Source organism: Hippopotamus amphibius, chromosome 1 (assembly GCF_030028045.1).
Source record: "Hippopotamus amphibius kiboko isolate mHipAmp2 chromosome 1, mHipAmp2.hap2, whole genome shotgun sequence".
NCBI lineage: Eukaryota > Metazoa > Chordata > Mammalia > Artiodactyla > Hippopotamidae > Hippopotamus > Hippopotamus amphibius.
In genome coordinates, this window is record NC_080186.1 from 21,728,154 (window position 1) to 21,748,661 (window position 20,508).

At 47.5% G+C, this 20,508-nt stretch overlaps 3 protein-coding genes across 6 annotated transcripts in view; 2 read left to right on the plus strand and 1 right to left on the minus strand.

Moving 5' to 3' along the window:
• The first annotated feature begins 516 nt into the window (after positions 1 to 516).
• Positions 517 to 8,476, plus strand: XKR8 (XK related 8). The gene is made up of 3 exons (XM_057702181.1): positions 517 to 862; positions 3,306 to 3,502; positions 6,039 to 8,476. The coding sequence occupies exons 1-3, from the start codon at positions 570 to 572 to the stop codon at positions 6,746 to 6,748; spliced, it is 1,200 nt and encodes a 399-aa protein (XP_057558164.1). The 5' UTR covers positions 517 to 569; the 3' UTR covers positions 6,749 to 8,476.
• A 1,114-nt stretch (positions 8,477 to 9,590) lies between these two features.
• LOC130833026 (calmodulin-1) lies at positions 9,591 to 10,147 on the plus strand. Its single transcript, XM_057702195.1, has one exon. It carries the CDS (start codon positions 9,683 to 9,685, stop codon positions 10,130 to 10,132), a length of 450 nt encoding a protein of 149 aa, XP_057558178.1. The 5' UTR covers positions 9,591 to 9,682; the 3' UTR covers positions 10,133 to 10,147.
• Positions 10,148 to 10,980: 833 nt separating this feature from the next.
• EYA3 (EYA transcriptional coactivator and phosphatase 3) overlaps positions 10,981 to 20,508 on the minus strand; it is a 95,792-nt gene continuing 86,264 nt past the window's right edge. For all 4 annotated transcript variants that reach the window (XM_057702161.1, XM_057702148.1, XM_057702170.1 and 1 more), the window contains 2 exons: positions 17,059 to 17,159; positions 10,981 to 15,044 (listed from right to left, as the gene is read on the minus strand). In XM_057702161.1, the coding sequence (XP_057558144.1) occupies positions 14,964 to 15,044; positions 17,059 to 17,159 (182 nt within the window). In that variant the 3' untranslated portion in view covers positions 10,981 to 14,963. The remainder of the gene's footprint in view (positions 15,045 to 17,058; positions 17,160 to 20,508) is intronic.

Below are 20,508 nucleotides of genomic sequence, written 5' to 3' on the forward strand. Positions count from 1 at the left end.
GAAGATGCCCCTGGTTGATCCAGTGCCCTCGGTCTGCCCTGGCACACGGCCCGGACTCGAGGCACACTTAGCGAAGTCCCGCGATCAGGGATCGGAACGGGCCTTGCGTTTTGTTTTTTGTCTGTTTGTTTTGCAACAATGCAGACGTGAGACATCGCGGTTCTAGCTCGGGCGCTAATCTCCGGGCCATATTCGCCGTCTTGGGCCTCCAGGAGCCTCAAATGTAAAACAAGTTGATGAGAAGCCTGCTAAGCTCAGGGCACTGCGCCTCGGACGTTCCGTCTTCGGGCAGAGCTGTCCTCGGGACCCTCGGGGTTCAGCCGGCATGGCTAGGGCGGATCCCTAGGCAGGCTGCAAGGCCAGAGACCCGTGGGACCGCGGACGCCGCAACAGCGGGGTCTACGGCCCTCGCTCCTCCCCGGACGGGGCGGGACGGGGAAGTCCCGCCCCGCAGCTCCGGTCCTGGGCGGCCCCGAAGGCTGTGTCCGCCTCCTTCCTGCCGCGACGACCCTGGGCCGGGAGGGCGGGTCCGAGCCCAGAAGAGCAGGAGGGGGAGAGGCTGGCGGGTCATGCCCTGGTGGCCCCGCGCCGCGCTCTTCTGGGACGTGGTCCTGGGTGTGTTGGGCACTGTCACCTTCCTGTTAGACCTGGGCGCCGACCTGTGGACCGCAAGCCAATATGTGCTCAGCGGTTGCTACCTGTGGGCCGCGCTGGTGCTGGCGCTGTTGGGCCTCGCCTCCGTCGCGCTGCAGCTCTTCAGCTGGGTCTGGATGCGCGCCGACCTCTCCATCCCGCATGCGCCGAAGCCCCCAGGCCAGTACCTGGCGCTGTTGCATCTCCTGCAGTTGGGCTACCTGTACAGGTGAGTGCCCTGCCGTCGGGGAGAGGGAGGGGGAACGGAAGTCAGCGTCCCTCCTGCAGCTGGGCTGGTAGCGCAGGTGAGAGGTCTGACTCCGGGACGGGGGCGGAGAAGAGAGGAGAAGACGGGGACCCAGGAAAGGAAACTAAGCCCCTCCTAGTTTAGCGGGCGCCTCTCCCTACAGGTGAGCTCCTGGTCCCTGATGAAGGAGAAATCCAGGTGGCACGGGTGAAGAAACTGAGGCCCAGAGAGGAAAGGGAGGCACATGACAGACCCTTTGGGATCCAATCCTGGCTTTACCACCTGTGGCCTCATTCCTGCCTTTCTCTGAGCCTCAGTCTCCCCCTCTGTTTAAAGGAGGTAGTGATCTAGAGATAGGTGTGGCCGGCAGGCCTGTTGTGAAGGGCAGAGGGGGAAGTGCCCAGCACAGTGCCTGGCCAGGGCGGACTCTGTTGTGATGGCAGCAGACCTCAAGTTGCCTTTAGCTGTGGGTGGAGCCTGGGGCAAGTCACGTGACCCCTCCGGGTCTCAGTTTACTCTTTGTTCCAGAGGCTCACGGTGTCAGGATTAAATGGAATGGGACCTGTAAATTGCCTGGGTGCAGAGTGAGAAGGCAGCAGATATCAGCTGGGTCACCCTGGAGTTTCAGCAGCCCTGACCCCCAAAGCAGAGCTTGTTCCCTCACGGCCAGTGCCTCTCATCCGTCTTTCTCAGTTGTATTCTCCCTGAACACTTGCTCCCCACCCCAACCCGTCATCCCCAGACCAAGCAAGAGGGCAGAGATGGGGTCTGATCATCCAGGCAGGGCTGGGCACAGGCGGGGGCCTGCAACATCTGTGTGGGCTGTGCTTTTCAGAAGTGGCAGGGCCCTCTAGAAATGGGGAAACTGAAACAAAGGCGTCAGAGTCATGCGATGAAGTCAGGACATTTTGTGGTCTGGGTTGGGATGGGATGGACGGAACCAGGATCTGCTCTTGAATCCATGTTTACAGATTCTCTCCAGATCTTGCCTTGAGTCTCCAGGAGTGGGCAAGAGGAGTTTTGAATGTCAAAGTTTTGCCTGAGGGACTGTCCAGGCATCCGTAACACCCTGGCTGAACACGAAGGGACAGTTATTACAGACCTGGCAGCCTGAAATGAGCCCTGAATCTGTAACTGGCCAGAGTGCGGATAATTTTTGACTCACCCTCATACATCATGTATCTTCAATTGCTGCTGAGCTTGAGTCAGACAGACTGTATTGAGCTTTGGTTGAGAAAATGGGGTCTCTGTTCCTGCCTGTGGCTAGGCTGAGGGCTCTGCCAGGGCACTGGGGACCCCCCCCCCAACCCGGGCCTGCCTGTCTGTTCCTTTAGTGTGTTGTCAAGTCCATCCAGGGGAAGTGACAGTAAACGTCTGAAGAATGAATTTGCAATGAGTGAGTGGTCTCACCTCCCAATAAGCAACTGAGATCAGTTCTGGGCAGGGGAGATTGTACTGCATCCTCCACGCCCCCCTCATGCCAATGGGTCACTCAGGCCTGTGTGTCCAACCTTTTTAAAGATTTATTTTACTTATTTATTTGTTTAGTTTGGGCTGCATTGGGTTCTCATTGCTGCATGCAGGCTTTCCCTGGTTGCAGGGATCACGGGCTATTCTTCGTTGCCGTGCATGGGCCTCTCAGTGCGGTGGCCTCTCTTGTTGAGGAGCATGGGCTCTAGGCGCCCGAGCTTCAGTAGTTGCATTGCATGGGCTCAGTAATTGTGGCTGGTGAGCTCTAGAGCGCAGGCTCAGTAGTTGTTGCGCGTGGGCCTAGTTGCTCCCCGGCATTTGGGATCTTCCCGGACCAGGGATCGAACCCGTGTCCCCTGCATTGGCAGGCGAATTCTTAACCACTGCGCCACCAGGGAAGCCCCTCTGGTCTCTCTTAACTCTGCCCCGTCTCTCTCCCCATCACTCTGGGCAGGCCTCTTAAATGGATGCCTGAGTGCTCTTCCTGTAGCACAATAGGACCTGTCTCACCTGTGCGCAGAAACGCTCAGTGGCTTCTCTTCCCCACAGGATCCTAAGAAATTCTTAAGCTTGCTAAAATTTGGGAATGATCACTTCAGGCAGTTTCATAGTACACCTTTCAAATGCAGACAGCTTTGGGCCCAAATCCTGTTTCCACTGCTCATTTGCTCTTTGGTCCTGTTTCTCCATCTGTAAAATGGGGATGTTGTAAAGGAGTAAATGGCACAAGGTTTGTGATGAGCTTGGGATGGTGGCTACCACAGTAGCAACAGCGGCTGTAGTTTCTTCACAGATGAAGAAACAAGTTCGGTGAGGTTAAGTCGCTTGCCCAAGGCCCCATAGCACGTATGTGACTAGCTAGGATTGGAGCCCGTCTGCATCCACTGGATGGGGAGGGAAGGAGGAGTGCCACAGGACGCTAACTGTCCCTTGGGGCATCGTGTGTGCTGCCTAGGTGCGTGCAGGGGCTGCGGCAGGGGCTGCTGGTGTGGCGGCAGGAGGTGCCTTCCCAGTTCGACTTGGCCTACGCCGACTTCCTCTCCCTGGACATCAGCATGCTGCGGCTCTTTGAGACCTTCCTGGAGACGACACCGCAGCTCACGCTGGTGCTGGCCATCGTGCTGCAGAGTGGCAGCGCCGAGTACTACCAGTGTGAGTGTCGGGCCCTCGGCCAGGCCCCCTTTTATGCCTTGGGAAAGTTGCCCACCAACGTGAGAAAGGTTTTCACTCGTTTATAAATAGGAGAGTGTCCGTTAGTCAGGCAGGTCTGGGTTCAAATGCCAAAGTCATGCGCTAGTCTTTGGACAAAGGACTTCACCTCTCTGAGCTATCAGTCTGTTCTCGTATGTAAAATGGACATCATGAACGATCCTACCTCATAAGGTTAATGACAGGTTTAAGTGAAGGGATGCATATAAAGCCTAGTGCATACTAAATCTTACGTGTAATTTTTACTCTTTTGAAGATAACAGATAAAGTGCGTAGGGTGCCTGATGCCTAATAAGCAGTTTGTTAATCAATAGATAAATTAGTGAGCGCCTTTGTATACTCAGAGCGCCTTTGTTTTTGTCGAGCACCTTTGTGCCTGTCCCTGTGTTAGGGATGCCCCTGTGAATAAGGAGATGGACACAGCTCCTGGCCTGCCAGGACCGTAGACGGTAAAGCAGGTAGTTATAGTAAAGCATGTGGAGTGATCTGAAAAGGAAGAGGCAGGTGGCCTCAACCACAGGAGAGGTTTGTGCAATGAGGAGCTTTGGGAGGGCTTTAGGGAAGTGAGCTGCCCAAGGTCACAGGCCAGCTGGCAGCCAAGTTAGGACTCCAGCTCATATCTGATTCAGGATCTAGGCTTCCCCTTCTCCTTCTCCGCCCTCGAACACCTGCTGCTGTCCATGACGCAGCCTCCCAAGGAACCCGTCCCCGCTCTGCCACCACTCGCTGCGGGACTTGGAGAGTCTTCCCCTCTCTGGCCTCAGTTTCCACGGCCGTACAAGCTGGGGAGTTGGACTCAATCTCCAAGGGCCCTTTCAGTCTGCTAATCTGAGTCTGCAGTATTAATTGGGAAAAACAAACAAACAAACCAGTAATAGCAGCTGTCACGATTGGGTGCCTGCTATTAACCAGCACTGAGCAAAGAGCTTTACTGTCACCATCACTCACATTCATAGCACCTCTAGGTTGGTGCTATATTTATCTCCATTTTACACAAGAGGAAAGAGGTGACGAAAGGTGAAGTGATTTGCCTAGGACACAGCACTTGTTGGGCATGTACCATCGGGCCTCTATCTGTGGGTTCTGCATCCGCGGATTCAGAGGGCCAACGCTACTACACCATTTTATATTAGGGACTTGAGCATCCTCGGATTTCGGGAACCAATCCCCTGTGGATGCTGAGGGGTTACTGTATTTTTGTTTGTCTATTTGAGGGCAGTGGGTGTCTAGGACCAGGGCTAAATAGAGATGGTCTACACTATGTGTATGGACAGGGTGGAGGTGGGGGATTGAGGGAAGAAACAGATGTTCCCCACTTTTGTTTAGCAAACATTTATTCAGCTGCTGTTAGATGCCAGGTACTGGGCGGCCAGGGAATCCCAGGGGAGCAGGATCTGTTTCCTACCCTGAAGGAGCTCAGAGATAAGGAACTAATTAGTGTGATAAAACTCCAGACAGGAGTAGGGTGTTACAGGAGCTGCACAGCGGAGTTGGGTGGGTTGGGGTCAGGATGGATGACTAGGGGATATTCAAGCCGGAACTTGCAGGGTAAGGAGGAGCAGGCCAGGGGAAACAGGGCGTGGGTCTACCTAATACCAAGGGCACAGCCTGTCAGGTCAGAGAATGCGGCATGCTGGGCAAACTGGAGGAACATCAGCCCTGCCGAGATCCTGAGTGTGGGGTAGTTGGAAAGGCCACAGGTGTGATTCCAGGCTGGGAGTGGGTTTCTGACCCATAGCAGGTTCCCAGTGAACATCTGTTGACTGAGTGTGGTAGGAAGGGGAAAGGGGAGGAAGCAGTCTAGTGATGCTTTCAGCCCTCCTTGGAGGGCCTGCTGTTTCTAGTCCAGGATGGGTAGCCAGGAGGTGGGATAGGATCCCCACTGTAAACTTCAAGTGTTGGAAAATCAAAACCAGGGCCCCGTCTGATGGGGGAGAGGAGAGGAGTAGAGGCTGTTCCATGCATAGAGCAGGGACATCCCTTCTGGCCCCGGAAGGCAGCTTCAGCTAGAGGCCTGTCACCACCCGGCAGGATTTCCTGCTTCCCTTTCTGAGACTAAGAAGGGGGAACTGGACTGCTGATTTTCAGATCCAAGAAAGGTGTGGGCTCTTCTGGGAAAGGAAGGGTTACAGGGCCCTAGAAGATGCTCAGGGTGTGGCCAGGGCTCAGGGGTGCCAGATGCTGGGTGACAGGGTGCAGATGAGAGTGTGTAAGTCGCACACCTTCTCATCCTTGAAAACTATAACCACGGTGGCACCTGAAAAGGAAAGGTTTGTGGTGAAGGGCGACTCCACATGGATCCTAGCTCTGTTTGGGGTTGTGTGAACTTCCTGTGCTCCAGCTGGAGTTTTCCCTTCACCAACCTGGGGCTGTAATACCCACGTGCGCGTGGCTACGAGGCCTCCACCATACCTGTGGCCTCTGGGGAGCATCTGTAGGCTGCCCGCAGGGCTCACCTGTCTCCTGTTCTTCTCCGTAGGGCTCAGCATCTGCACGTCCTTTGTGGGTATCTCGTGGGCACTGCTCGACTACCACCGGGCCCTGCGCACCTGCCTCCCCTCCAAGCCCCTCCTGGGGATGGGCGCCTCTGTGATCTACTTCCTGTGGAACCTGCTGCTGCTGTGGCCCCGCGTCCTGGTCGTGGCCCTGTTCTCAGCCCTCTTCCCCCGCTATGTGGCCCTGCACTTCTTGGGCCTGTGGCTGGTGCTGCTATTCTGGGTCTGGCTTCAGGGCACGGACTTTATGCCGGATCCCTGCTCCGAGTGGCTGTACCGGGTGACGGTGGCCACCATCCTTTATTTCTCCTGGTTCAACGTGGCTGAGGGCCGCACCCGCGGCCGTGCTACCATCCACCTGGTGTTCCTGCTGAATGACAGCCTTCTCCTGGTGGCCGCCTGGGTGACTCAGAGTGCCTGGCTGCCCAGCGGGCACCTGCTACAGAGGCTGCTGCCTGCAGCCGGCATCTGCTTCCTTCTGGGGCTGGCTCTGCGGCTGGGCTACTACCACTGGCTACACCCTAGCTGCCACTGGGAGCCTGACCAGGTGGACGGGGCCCAGGGTTTCCGCTCCCTCGAGGGGCATCAGCTGCCTCAGAACAGGCGCATGGCCCAGTTGGCTAAGAACTTTTTTCCCAAGGCTAGGGATGAGGCGGCTTTGCCACGGAAAGGAGAGGTGAATGGTGTCCTTTGAGGCAGGGTCAGACCCAGCCAGGGGACTGAAGGCCAGATGGAAATCAGTTGGTAGAATGTAGAAGATACGCTCCTTATGCTGCTAAGGGCCTTGATTCACTCAACAAGCACTTGATGTCTGGTCTGTGCCAGGCACTGAAGACCAGAGTTGAGTAAGACAGAGGCCTGCCCTCAAGGATGAGAACAAGAGGAGAAGGGCTAGGCCCTGGAAGGTCAAGGGCCCCAATTTTGTATGAAACACTTTGGGAGGAAAGAAGAGACTCCCCTTCCCCGCTCTCCCAACTAGTATACCCCAAAGCATCCCAGTGTCGGTATTTTTACCTCCCTGGCTACCTCTAAAATAATTGGTGGAGGTGCTCTCCCACCCTTGGTGCCCGTATCCTGGGCTGGAAGGCCCCAGGACCTCTAGGATGTGGTCTCTGGAATTCTTCCTCCCCTGCCCCACCCCAGTCACTCAGTTCACTCAGCAGATGTTTACCGAGGGCCTTTTCTGTGCCCGGAGGATCATTCTAGCCTTAGCAGATCAGCTGCCATCCCATACCCCCTCCAGCTACTCCAGAGCAGGCTCTCCTGCTGGAAGTCAGGGAAACCCGACTGCCTGACCCCCGTCGGCCCCTCCCAGGCCTCTGCCCCTGCTCTCAAGGAGTGACCTTTCACAAGTGCCTTGTGAACCTGTGGTTGAGTAATTTTTTATACTCATTCTTTCTACCTCAGAGTCTGTAAGCTAGAGACACGTGTGTGTTGCTTTTGTTGAACAGTATTATTAGATTATTATTAAAAGCTCATGAAATCCTCCAGCCTAGCTGTGTCATTAAATCTACCACCAGGTTCAAAGCTGCCTGGAAAAAAGGGGTCAAGGACACAAAGTCTACCTCTCAAAGTCGGTAAAGGCCCTGGGACCAGAGAAGAGGGCTGGCTTAGGCAAGACTTCTCAACCTTGTATTCTAAGTGTCGGGAGCGGGTGAGCCAGTGTGGGTTTGACCGCTTAGGTAGGCATCAGAACCCAGACCTGGGCTGACTCTAGTGTATGCTCTTAACCGGCTCTGCTGCTGAGCCTGCTGGGAGTAGCCACACCTTTGGTACCATGAAGTGAATATGCGAGTGCAGGTGAAGAAAGCTCTTGTTTCTGGGAGCTTATTGGGAGCGTGGCAGTGATGACAGGGGATGTGGATGTGGGCAATGTGTCAGGGAGGTCTGTGGTTTGGAGAAACAAGGAGCAGGAAAAGGGTGCTGGAGACAGAAGGAAAGGTTCGTCACAACTGGGATGGGACCCAGGAGAGTCTGTTATTGATGCATTCATCTTGTGGAGACACAATAAAGAGAATAAAAGACTGTATGAGAGAGTGTTAAGTGCTAAAAGAAAAATAAGGTCAGGAAAGTGTGTGTGTGTTGTGGGTGGGAGTTATAATTTTATATAGCATGGCCGGGAAGGCCTCCCTGAGAAACTAAGCCCTAAAGGAGGTGAGGGTGAGAGCCACGCAGATGTGCTTTATTCCAGGTGCCAAGTCAGCAGTGACTGCAGGAAGGAGGGATTGTAGCAGTTATGTTGGCCTGGAGCCAAGGCTGACACAGAAATGAGAGTTGGGAGCAGGGAGAAACTCTGGGACGATGACACTGGTGCCTCTTACATACACAGAATGGTAGCGGCAGAAAGGGTCTCCAGGATCACTTAGTCCAATGATTTCCAGACTTTTGAATTTCAAGAGCCAGTAAAATGGCCAACATGATTGCCAAGTTAATTTTAATAAAAAAGGGCAGTAAAAACTACCGCTGTGGGACTTCCCTGGTGGCACAGTTGTTAGGAATCCGCCTGCCAGTGCAGGGGACATGGGTTCGATCCCTGGTCCGGGAAGATCCCACATGCTGCAGAGCAACCAAGCCCGTGTGCCACAACCACTGAGCCTGCGCTCTAGAGCCCACGAGCCACAATACTGAAGCCCACGCGTCTAGAGCCTGAGCTCCGCAACAAGAGAAGCCACTGCAATGAGAACCCCGAGCACCGCAACAGAGTAGTCCCCACTCACCGCAACTGAAGAAAGTCTGCGCAGCAACAAAGACCCAATGCAGCCAAAAATAAATTAAAAAAAAAAACTACCACCATCTCTTATTTTATGAAAAGATATACAACCTCAGAAAAAGGATCATTACTTTAATTGAATATATTTATACACATATTTGCCCACACACAAAAGTGAAGTCATTTTTCTCAACTCAGGGAATATCAAGGGTTGAGACCTCAGAGGCCAGGCTTGGCCTTTATAAATCCCTGGGCTTAGTGCCCAACCTAGCCTCAAACATAGCTTCTAAGGGGTTCACGAAAACAAATACTTGCTGTCAACTATACGTCAATAAAACAAACAAACAAACAAAAACAAATACTTGCTACATGTACTTTACTTCTTCCTGTCATATGTGGAGAAGACCAGGCTCAGGGCAGATGCCATATACGCCCAAAGAGATGATGCAGTGTAGTGTCTTAGGCTGTTTCCGAGAAAAGCCGAAAAGATGTTTAGTTTTTTGGCTAAGCTCTCATCTATGGTCTCTAGATGAAATTGTCAAATGAGGGTAATCGGTATGTAATTTAAAAAGCTGTGGAATTTAGTGGTCGTTTCATTTGTAAATAAAGTTTACAGAATCAAGAATTTGAAAAAGATGACAGTGACATTACTGTCATTAGAAATTTCCTTTGAAGATTTCCATCGATTTTTTTTTTATGTCAAGAAACTTATTTTTGAAGAATGAAAAAGCTCTTGATTTGCTCATTTTCACCTACCACCAGAAAGGTTCTTGAGAAACGTGCAGATGTTATACCTATTGGAGCACGAGATGGAAATGTTTACTCTTTGGGCTTAAAAAGTAATCAATAGAGTCCAAGTGGAGCAAGCGAGCTGAGTGGTTGTGTAGTCGCGTCCCGGAGACCGGTAGCGCTTGCAGCATGGCTGACCAACTGACTGAAGAGCAGATTGCAGAATTCAAAGAAGCTTTTTCACTATTTGACAAGGATGGTGATGGAACTATAACAACTAAGGAATTGGGAACTGTAATGAGGTCTCTTGGGCAGAATCCCACAGAAGCAGAGTTACAGGACATGATTAATGAAGTAGATGCTGATGGTAATGGCACAATTGACTTCCCTGAATTTCTGACAATGATGGCGAGAAAAATGAAAGACACAGACAGTGAAGAAGAAATTAGAGAAGCATTCCGTGTGTTTGATAAGGATGGTAACGGCTATATTAGTGCAGCAGAGCTCCGCCATGTGATGACAAACCTTGGAGAGAAGTTAACAGATGAAGAGGTTGATGAAATGATCAGGGAAGCAGATATTGATGGTGATGGTCAAGTAAACTATGAAGAGTTTGTACAAATGATGACAGCAAAGTGAAGACATTGTACAGAATGTGTTAAATTTCTTGTACAAAATTGTTTATTTGCCTTTTGTTTGTAACTTATCTGTAAAAGGTTTCCCCCTACTGTCAAAAAAAATATGCATGTATAGTAATTAGGATTTCATTCCTCCATGTTTTCTTCCCTTATCTTACTGTCATTGTCCTGAAACCTTATTTTAGAAAATTGATCAAGTAACATGTTGCATGTGGCTTACTCTGGATATATCTAAGCTCTTCTGCACATCTAAACTTAGATGGAGTTGGTCAAATGAGGGACCATCTGGGTTATGCCTTTTTTTTAAAGTAGTTTTCTTTAGGAACTGTCAGCATGTTGTTGAAGTGTGGAGTTGTCTCTGCGTGGACTATGGACAGTCAACAATATGTACTTAAAAGTTGCACTATTGCAAAACGGGTGTTTTATCCAGGTACTCGTACACTATGTTTTTGTACTGCTGGTCCTGTACCAGAAACATTTTCTTTTATTGTTACTTGCTTTTTAAACTTTGTTTTAGCCACTTTACCTGTACTTCTGACCAATTAACCAGTTTGCTTCAACTATAGTGTGGCTCAAAATGTGCACCTAATGATGAGAAGACTTAATGCCTCAGAATACACGGCAACCCCCTCTTTTCTGGAGGAAATTAATTTGGGGAAAAATACATCTTATAGTCTGACATGTATGATACTTGGGAGCTAGAACCCAATTCTAATCTCACTCATTGGAATAGAAGGCAAAAGAACTCCTGACTGTTTTCCAGACCAATGAACAGTCAGACTCAAATCTAAAGAAAAGAGAAAAAGTAGCTGATGTGACATGAAAACAAGCCAAATCAAACAGTTTGATATCAACTTGTCAGTTTTATTGCTTTTGCATCTTAAGCTCAGCACAGCAAGGTATTGATTTCTTTAATAGTTAAATTTCAGCACATTTGACAGCAAATGAAATCTCTTGGCATTCCAGTCCTAAACTTTGAAAAGCAATATATTTTAGAAACAATTAAGAAATAAAATTTCTCTTGCAAATTATTTAAAAATATTTAGTATTTTCTCACTTATTTATACCAAATGGTTAGTTTTGTTTGTTTATTTTGGTGAAGTTAACGACTCAGTTATTTGAAAGGGTGCCATCTTTCTAATGAGCTCTTCAGCTTTTTTACGAAGCCCTACTTAGGAGTCTACTCAGCTGGGCAACTGGGCTAATCCTATTCAGAAAAGACACAGGAGCAAACCACATAGAAAATAAAAACTTTATTTTTTCAAGTTTATAAGATAGTTCCCATTACATATAACATTATGGTCAAGGACTCTACAGCCACAAATGCCCGCAGTCACATAAATATGTCCAATCAATGCCTTTTCCTGCTAAATGAGGCACCTGAAGTCCAGAGGGTCATGTTTTGAGTAGAAGTCGTCCTTAATGGGATGGCTCCCATCAGTGCATTAGGAACTAGCCAAGTAACCTTGCTTGCTAGAGCTGTCTGACTCAGAGGAGCAGAAGGGACAGAGGGCCTGCTGATCAGAGGTGGGACAGAACTAGATTTTCTCTTGTGGTTTTAAGATATTTCAAAATCTCAGAATTCAGATTTGGCTTCTACAGCGTGAGTATTTGGGGAGTTCCAACTTTTGGATGAGAAGAGAAACGAATTTAGTGGTAAGAAATAGAAGTCTGCTTAAGAGGGGTCCTAACTGCCCCCTTCCTGCCGGAGTGAGGAGAGGAAGGCCCCAAGCTCACCACCCTTTGGCTTAGACCATCACTCTCCCAGGAAGAAGGAGAGTGTGGCTCCGCCCCTCGACTCCTCTCCCCCATGGTTCAGTGGCACTGACACCCATTCAAGGTAGTGAACATCTAGAAGCTCCATATGCTGCAGCTGGAGTTTGCCAATCAGATCCTATTGGAGCTTTAACGCGAACAAGTTTGTGTAAACTGCGAACAAGCTGTGACACAAGTCTCCTGGGACACTAGCTTTGCTCCCCCAACTTGCAGAGCAGAAGACAGGAATACCCCAAACCAAATAAAAGCCCAAAGAGGCATCTAAATCTGGAGCAGGCATCCATTCTCCTGGACACCACCAGCTGCCCCAGGGGCACCGGACAGGGTGATGCTAAGGCACAGTTTTACATTCGAAAATAAAGCCACCTCTTAAACCCAGGACACAGATGACAACTCCAGATCCCCTACTAGAGATGGCATAGCTCTCACCACGAAATGTGCAGATCCATCTTACAGAACCCATGGTGCCCAGCTGGGAAAAGGACTCATTGTGTGGCTTATCTCATGGGGACTCTTTCTAGTGAAGAGGGTTTCCCCCTTGATGAAAGGACCAACAGTATCCTTTGGACCTCAGCCTCCAAGAGCTCGTGATACTGCCCACTTATTTTCCTCTCCAGATCTCTGTGCTGGGAGGAGGAAAACACAGGGTCAAAGAAGAGCACTGGGTTCCCTGCACAAATCACCTTGGCAAAGAGGAGTCAAGAAGCTCCCATTTTCTGTCTGCCCTCCAAACAACCAGAAAAGAGCAAACATGGCACTGCTCAGAGAGCTTCCTCACCTCTTAGCAAATTTCAAGTTCCTTTTGCAAAGACCTAAGCCGTGCAGTCAGAGTAGGACGCAAAGGCCATTGAGAAAGGAGTCCAAGTCATATTTCAGGAATAAAGAGCTTCTCCCGGGGGCAGGGAGAGGGAAGTGCGTGTGTGTGTGCGCGTGCACGCAATGCAAATACCGCTCTGCAGCCTCACCAGCCTGAAGCACAGCACCAACAGGGTGGCCTATGTCCAGGGCAAGAAACCAACAGCCCCACTGCCAGTACAGGGAGGGCTTGGGGCCTGGAAGTAAAGACCCACCCTAGGCTATTCTAAGATCAATTACCAATCAAGGCAGTGCAGCATCTGGGCGACTACGCTGAACTCAGACCAAGAAGATTGGCCTCAGACTACATATTTCCCGTCCAAAGGAAACAGGCCAAAGAGGCAGCTAAATAATGAGCATTGACTTGAGCTCTTTTCCAAAAACTTCCTCCCTAAAACTGAGTCATGAAGCACTTTCACAATCAATTCTGAAGGAATGTATATACCAGCCTTTTTCTGGGTAGAAGGAATCTGGCCCCTTTGTGCTGCAACATCTCTGAAAATGGATATGCAGAATCTCTGAGTACAAGCAGTTATAGCTGGGGTTGGTCAAGGATGCCTCCTACTAAGGACCCAGACTGCATCTCTCTGAGGTGCTTATAAAATCACCGCTTTCTGTGCAACCTGGGACAGGCTGAACTTCCTCAGCTCCGAGGGAGTTTATTCTGTCTGAGCAGATGCCCAGGCTGGTCCTGGAGGGATGGGGCATCCACAAATACAGCTGGACTGAAGGCTGCGACTAGTGCCTGGGCACCCACCAATCTTCCCGGAGGTCAGGTTGAGAGATGTTCCTGCATTGGCCCAAGATTGAGTTTTCAGGCATGGAGTAGTGGGTGTACAACCTAATTAAAACAGGAAGTCTTTCTGGCCTTCTGGTTTCCAATTTTAGAATGGGATTTGAGAAGTGGGAAGGGTATTCCACGCGAAAACTGGGTTTTTGATCACAGCAACCTGCTCTTCAGTTTCAGGTCGAGATCTGGGTAAATATATGCCCAGAACACCTTTCAAAAGGCTCAAAGGACTCAAAGGAAGTCAAATCCCTTCATAGTTTTGGCCAAAATGTGGTTACGAGCCTTTTCTCAGACTTGATTTGATTATTTGGGTCCAGAGCCTGGGGACTGGCCAGAGCTGCATGGGGGTGGATATGAGGTACAGAGGGCAGGAAAGGGGCAAGAGCCCAGCACTAAGGACTAAGAAGGATGAGGGGGTGGTAGGGTGGGCATCTGTTGGGGAAGGGTGCTTCTCTGCAGGAGGAAAAGGTGGAATCTTCCTGTTTCAAGAGCCAAAGAAGTAGAAATTCCTAAGGAGCCTTAGTTCTTCTCTCCAGTTTGGAGGTAAGCCCCCTGGGTCATACTCTTCGACTAAGAGTCAAGCTGAAGGCTTACATTTTACTGTCTAAGACAAGGAGTTTCTAGGGTTGTGCCACTTGGTGAAACGGAAAGAGGGATTGGAAAGGGGACTAAGGCTTCTAGGAGGGGACATAGCAAAGTCTAAAGTTCATCAGTGTCCCATGCTCCACAGTTCAGCCACCTAGGAGATGGAAGAGTGGGAAGGAACCCACCCTAGAGAGAAGACCACTGGAGCAGCTGAGGAGGTGCTACTGTCAGAGAGGTATCTCAGATATTTCAGTTACAATTTTCCAAGGAAACTTTACACACCCCTTTCTTGCTAGAAAAAGAAAGGGTGGGGGGGGGGGGACCTGCTTCAGAGACCAGACCCTTACCTATAAAAATAACATATACATTCACTGGGAATATGTCCTACAGCTAAGGAGATTACAAAGACTGTAAGAGATGTTATTATAAAAGTCTGCTGCATTTATCCTATCACCACAAGTTAACAGCAGTTCTCAATCTGGTCAAGGACACAGAGTGCAACTCTGCCCCAAGAATTTCCTTTTCTTTTTCTTCATTTTTTGAAACAAAACAAAACAAAACAAAACCCAGAAGAATTAAAAGCACTGTAGCTGTGGTGAATCTATTGTTCTCTCAATCCAACTGTCTCCCGCTCCTATGCGAGGATGGATACAGGGCTGCAGCTCACTCTTAGCAAAAATAAGCTTCATCTCTCGCAACTGTTGGTTTTGATTGTGTTCTCGCCAGCATTCCATGGAGAAAGAGAGTGAATTCCCAGTTGGTTCCGGTCTCTGGCTCCCTTTAGGAGTGAAAAGGAGCTCATGGGGAAGGTTCTTCATTCCAGTTCTTAGAGAAAATCAAGCTCCAAAGCCTGGTGGAGGGACACCAGGTCTCCGTGGTTTGTGATCCTCCAGAAGGGCATGTTGTGCTGGAAGAAGAGGGGGACCCACTGGTTAACCCAACTTCTTTTGGGAGCTTATATTTACCCATAACCCTTCCTCCACAGCCCTCTCCCCAGTGTCCTTAGTAACCCTCTCTACTCCTGCCCGTCTCATAAGACTGTCATAGGGATCAAGTCAGTTGTGTGCATAAGGACCTCGTATACTACAGGACACTTACAAACGCGAGAGATTGTTATTAGGTTTCAGTGGTAACTCTGTGCTTTTATGAGATATACTTGTTCTAGCTACTATATAGGATCCTCAGGATCAAATAAAATGACCCATGTAAGAAATCAGTATTAATATTACATTTTCTTATGGATAGCCTATTTTCTATTAGGCTAGGAGCTGCAAGGCCCAAACCTTGCCCATGACCAGAACACAGAGATCTCGTAAATAATAATCCCACTACATTATGTGATCAGTCACATCCAGAATATCGTATGCCATTCTAGAAGCCACATTTCAAAGGACTTTGAAAGACACAAGTGTTGGAAACCATGTTCTATAAAGCCGATGGAGATTAGTATAAAGCTTATCATCTTGTTTAGAGTGCCTGCAAGTTACCTGGAATACTGAAAGTCCTAGAACATAGTTCTTTTGGCATGTAGCTCAGTGCTTTTTAAGCCTGCTGCTCATATATATTTAAAAGGTCTTTAATATGTAGAAGAGGAAGCAGAGTTTTCATATTGTGCTCAGAAGTGCCAGATTAGGACCAGGATGCAAAAGAGAAATTTTAGTTCAATGAAAGAAGGAACATCCTAAGAGCCTGGATGACGCCACAGTGGAACAGGATACCTGGGAAGCAGTCTCCTCACCCTTAGGTTTATTCAAGCAAGACAAGAAAGTCTTCTATCGAAGCAGCTGAAGAAAAGATCCCTCACAGGGAGGAGACTGATGCGGACAGAGCTCTAAGGCATTTCCCATTGGATGCCTCTATGGCAGATGATTAGAAGCATCCGCTTAGAGACACAAAGTCTGATAATGACTTGAGTTGCTCTTTTTATCTTCCCCTCTCACCTCTTCTTCAGACCAAGAAGCGCCGATGCCTACATCCACTAGAATCTTCCCCAGAGGGCAACAAGCACTTTAGAACGAAAGCTTTGGAGATAACACATGAAAAAAAAAAAAAAAAGTCCTTGAATTGCTACATAAAGTGGCAAATGAATACATAATGAGGTAATAATGCCACTGATTACCAATCTCATAGTTCATTAACAGCTGCTGAAGGTTTGTGTGATAACTAGATGAAGAAAATCAGGACAGATGGTCCTAGCTGGTAACCCACTGCCTCCAAGTCTAAGAAATAGAGTTGCTGGAAGAAAACTGGAGGAGAGAGGGAAAGAACTTCTGTAGGTCCATTTAGCAGATGAAGACTCTCAAAGAGGATAAGTAAATTGTCTAAAGTCACACAGCTAATAAATGGATAAGATATGAACTGTCTGATTTTAGACTCCATAGCCAAGACTTTTAAAATCTACTGTTTTCTGTATTAAAATCAGATGACCTGGAGTTGGGACCTGCATAGCAAAGAGGATAACATCAGAATAATCTTTCCAGGGCTCAGGAGCAGGAAGGACTTTCTCTAAACAACTCCCAATTGATCACACTAGTTTTTTGAGAATCTGAAGCCTGGAAAAAAGTCTGAATGATTGGCCTTTAGTAGTAAAGTCACACACTTCTGAGAAAGCATTGCCCTGTAAGACGAACATGCAAAATGGGCCCACGTCAGGTTTAATAATAGGGTCCTTGTAGCAGGGCTCAAAGATTTTAAGATTTTAGAGTGGCTGGGAGGAGAGAGAAGGGGAGATCTAACAAATTTACAGGGAAAACTCTGTATGGGGGAAAATGACCCTCTTTATTTAAAAGAAAAATGGGAGAGGAAGAGGAGGAAGGGAAAACACTGTAAATGCACAACAGACTGTTACGATTTCTGAGTTTTACCATTTTTCTAACTGCTCAATGTATTCCCACAGAGACTATTTTCTTTGCCATGGTTACCTGTTTGGCTGCAATTTCTTCATCTCGTCCATCTCCAATCACTACGTATGTGACTTTCTTTCCAAACCTTGACACAATTCTCTCGAAGCAGCTCTCCTTACCTGATGAGACAAAGAAATTTCTTATGAGGACATTCCGCCCTTTCTTTTTTTCAATACCAAAGAAAAGGGTTGCCGCTGGGTTCACCTGCCTGTGCTTAGACAGAATCAGGGCAGCGCTTGTGGGTTGCTCGGTGGGGAGCAGGGGTGGCAGCTAGAGATCCAGCAGGCCCTCTGCCCAAAGAATGTGAAATTGTGCCATTCACCCGACAGACTCTGTAGTTTCTTATTTTAACTTTCCCAGAGGGTGAAGTCCCTAAGATCTCAGTGTGGGGCGCTGCTGTAACTGCCCTATGAGAGCAGTGCACCCTCCCTCCCTCCCTCCTCCACAGCTCCTGTACTTTATAGCATACAAAGCAGTTTTCAAGTTATTCCTTCACTTAGTACCCAAAATAATCTGGTGAGATGGGTCCCACCCCCTATTTTAATAGATGGAAACGGGCCCAAAGGATTAGTGACTTGCCCCAGATCACAATCAAGCTAGTAGCCAGACCTGAGCCCCTGACTCCAAGTTTCGTCACTGTGCCATGATGAAAGGGTGATTTTTGAGAGGAAACCGTTAGCGTAAGAAAAAGAAGTGGAAGTCCCTGATTTCTGGTTAGTAATTAGGAACGGACAGCCATTTCCTTCCAACTCTACATTTCCCAGAAACAGTCCTATGCATGGGCCTTATGTCTTTCAGGAGGGGAGGAGTCCCAGAGGACCAACGAATATAGCGGCAATATTTGTCAGCTCTGGAATTTCCTACCTATTATACTGTGTAACGCAACTGAGATCCTGCATCAATGACAATGACCTTGGGAAAAGGGTGATTTAAATTCACTGCAGACAGTTCTTAGAAACATGGCAATGTATCAAAATTCAAATCCTACCTGGAACCAACATCTAAACGTGCACACATGATATTGCTGCGGCAAAGACACTGTATTTGCGTAAGTAAATAAAAAGAAAATTATTTCTCTTGCTCTTCCTTTGCCATCTCTTATGCTTTATTCCCCTGCTTCTGCCACCTTCTTCGGTTAAGCAAGGCCCTAACTCTGCTTCCTTTTTTTCATCCTGCTCCATTAACCTTCTCATCCTTTCCTCTTGCCAGATTCAGTGACTTAGCACCAGGGTTCCTGTGTGAATAACAAAAAGATGCCTCTTCCTCAAGGCGCTTGAATGCCATCTGCTGGAAAACTGTTGTAACAAATATTCAAATACAGAAATACACAAATCTAAGATGACTCCATCGTAACTGACAAGAACCTATACACCCATACTCAGAGGTCCTGGTTCATACATCTGAGCAACTGCAAGTCTATAATATGCCTAGCCCAGGTGGCACCTCAAACCTGGACCAGACACTAGTCCACTTGGGGCTTCAGTCTCCCACTCTTAATACAAGGCTTGGCTTAGGTGCACTTAGGTCCCTTTCAGTGCTACCATTTCACAACAGCACTGTCCCACTTTACATTCATATCAAGCATTCAACTCCTGTTTGCTGAGTAAATACATATTAATTTCACAAATGATCCAGGGGAGGACTCTAGTCCATGTCTTGAGCCCCAATTTAAACATTAAATAATTCAACTAACAATGAGTTCTTAACATGTTCTTATTAAGTGTTAAAGAGTTATTTGTCTAATTCCATTCCAACCATTATGTCCTTACAACCTAAGCCAACCTCTGCTAGACCCACAGTCTAATTTATGATTTATAGAAGAAACTTTAAAGGCAGTAGGATTTTAATTTCCCCTAAGACCCACAAATTTCTCATATTTAGAGAGGTACATAGAGATGCTTTCATTGTCCTGGCCTGCAATGATCAAGGAAGAAATACAATTAGGACTGTCTCTTCTGAAAGGATTAAAAGTGAGTTATTAACAACTCAGAGTAAAAAAATAGTCATATGAAAAAATAATTCCAATACAGTTGGTAAATACACTATTTCCATTTTATACTTTCAAAACAATTCTAGAGATGAGCTTTCCTGTTTGGAGCATGAGACCAATGACTCGTTAGCTTACCAAACGTGAAGCAATAGAAGCTGTAACTGCAAGACCAACCAAGCCTTTGGAGAAGATTACGTGCCTGGATTTCCTCTATCAGAAACACTTCTGACATTTTCAGAAATGATTCTGAGAATTCTCTTTAATGTCCAGATCACAGAGTGGCCATTAAGAGAACTGCGATTCTGAAATCATTTCACTGGAACTGAATCAACATTTCCTTTCCCTGCTCTCATCTCATAGTTCTGTGAAAGAAAGCTTCCAGCCTCTCACTGTGGTTACCATGGCTCCAGGTACCACTATAGCTCTGCTAATTAGCTCTGGATGAAGTGGGAAAATCACCAAATAAGCCCACTTACTGTCAGAGGGAATAAAATTATGTCCACTAGTTTGATGAGCCTCTGAGTGCCAAGACGCAGTATCAAGCACCACAGAAATCTACTTTTCAGGTGTGGGAAGCTTAGTGAGTGCTCTGAATTCTTACAAAATGCATAGCAAAGCAGTGGCAGCAGTAGCAAAATCTGAAGGGGGTTTCAGATATATATCCCCCATCAAAGCCCTTGTAAATGAAATAATTCAACTATACAAAAAAGAACAATAAAAATAAATGCCTGCATACCTACCACCAACCCAGCTTTGTCAAATCTTAACACTTTAAAGTTGCTTTAGATAAAAAAATATAAGAATGAGATCATACAGATTTTTTGAAGTTTTCTATCTACCCCTATTTCATGCTATTCTTCCTCCTCCTTTCTCTCCACGAGTATATATCCATAAACAATGTATGGTATTATTGTGAACATTTTTTACCCTCATATAAATTACATACTGTACATACTATTTGCAATGTATTTTTTGTGTTCAACATTGTCTTTAATACTAATCCTTAGGGATATATGTAGTTTTAGTTCAGTCACTTTTAACTGTTATATAGTATTCCATTGTTTGACTATTCTATTTTCTGTTCATAGACAGGTTCACGTGCTATTTCTAATTATTTTATACTATGAACAAGGCTGCATAAAAAAAAATCCTTGCATATATGTCCTTGTGCAAATGAGAATTACTCAAGGGAAGGAGCTGGCATATTTCAGGCTTTGCAGATCACATGATCTCTGTTGCAACTATTCAACTCTGCTACTATAGTGTGAAAGCGGCTATGGAAATGATTAGGCATGGCTATTTCACTACAACTTTACAAAAACAGGCAGTGGGGAGAATTTGGTAGGTGGGTTATAGCCTGAGACCCCTGCACTAAAGCATACCATCTGAAAGTAGAATTGCTTGATCACAGGGTTACGCACATCTGAAACTTTACTGGACACTGACAAACTGTTTTCCAAAAAGTTATATCCATTTTC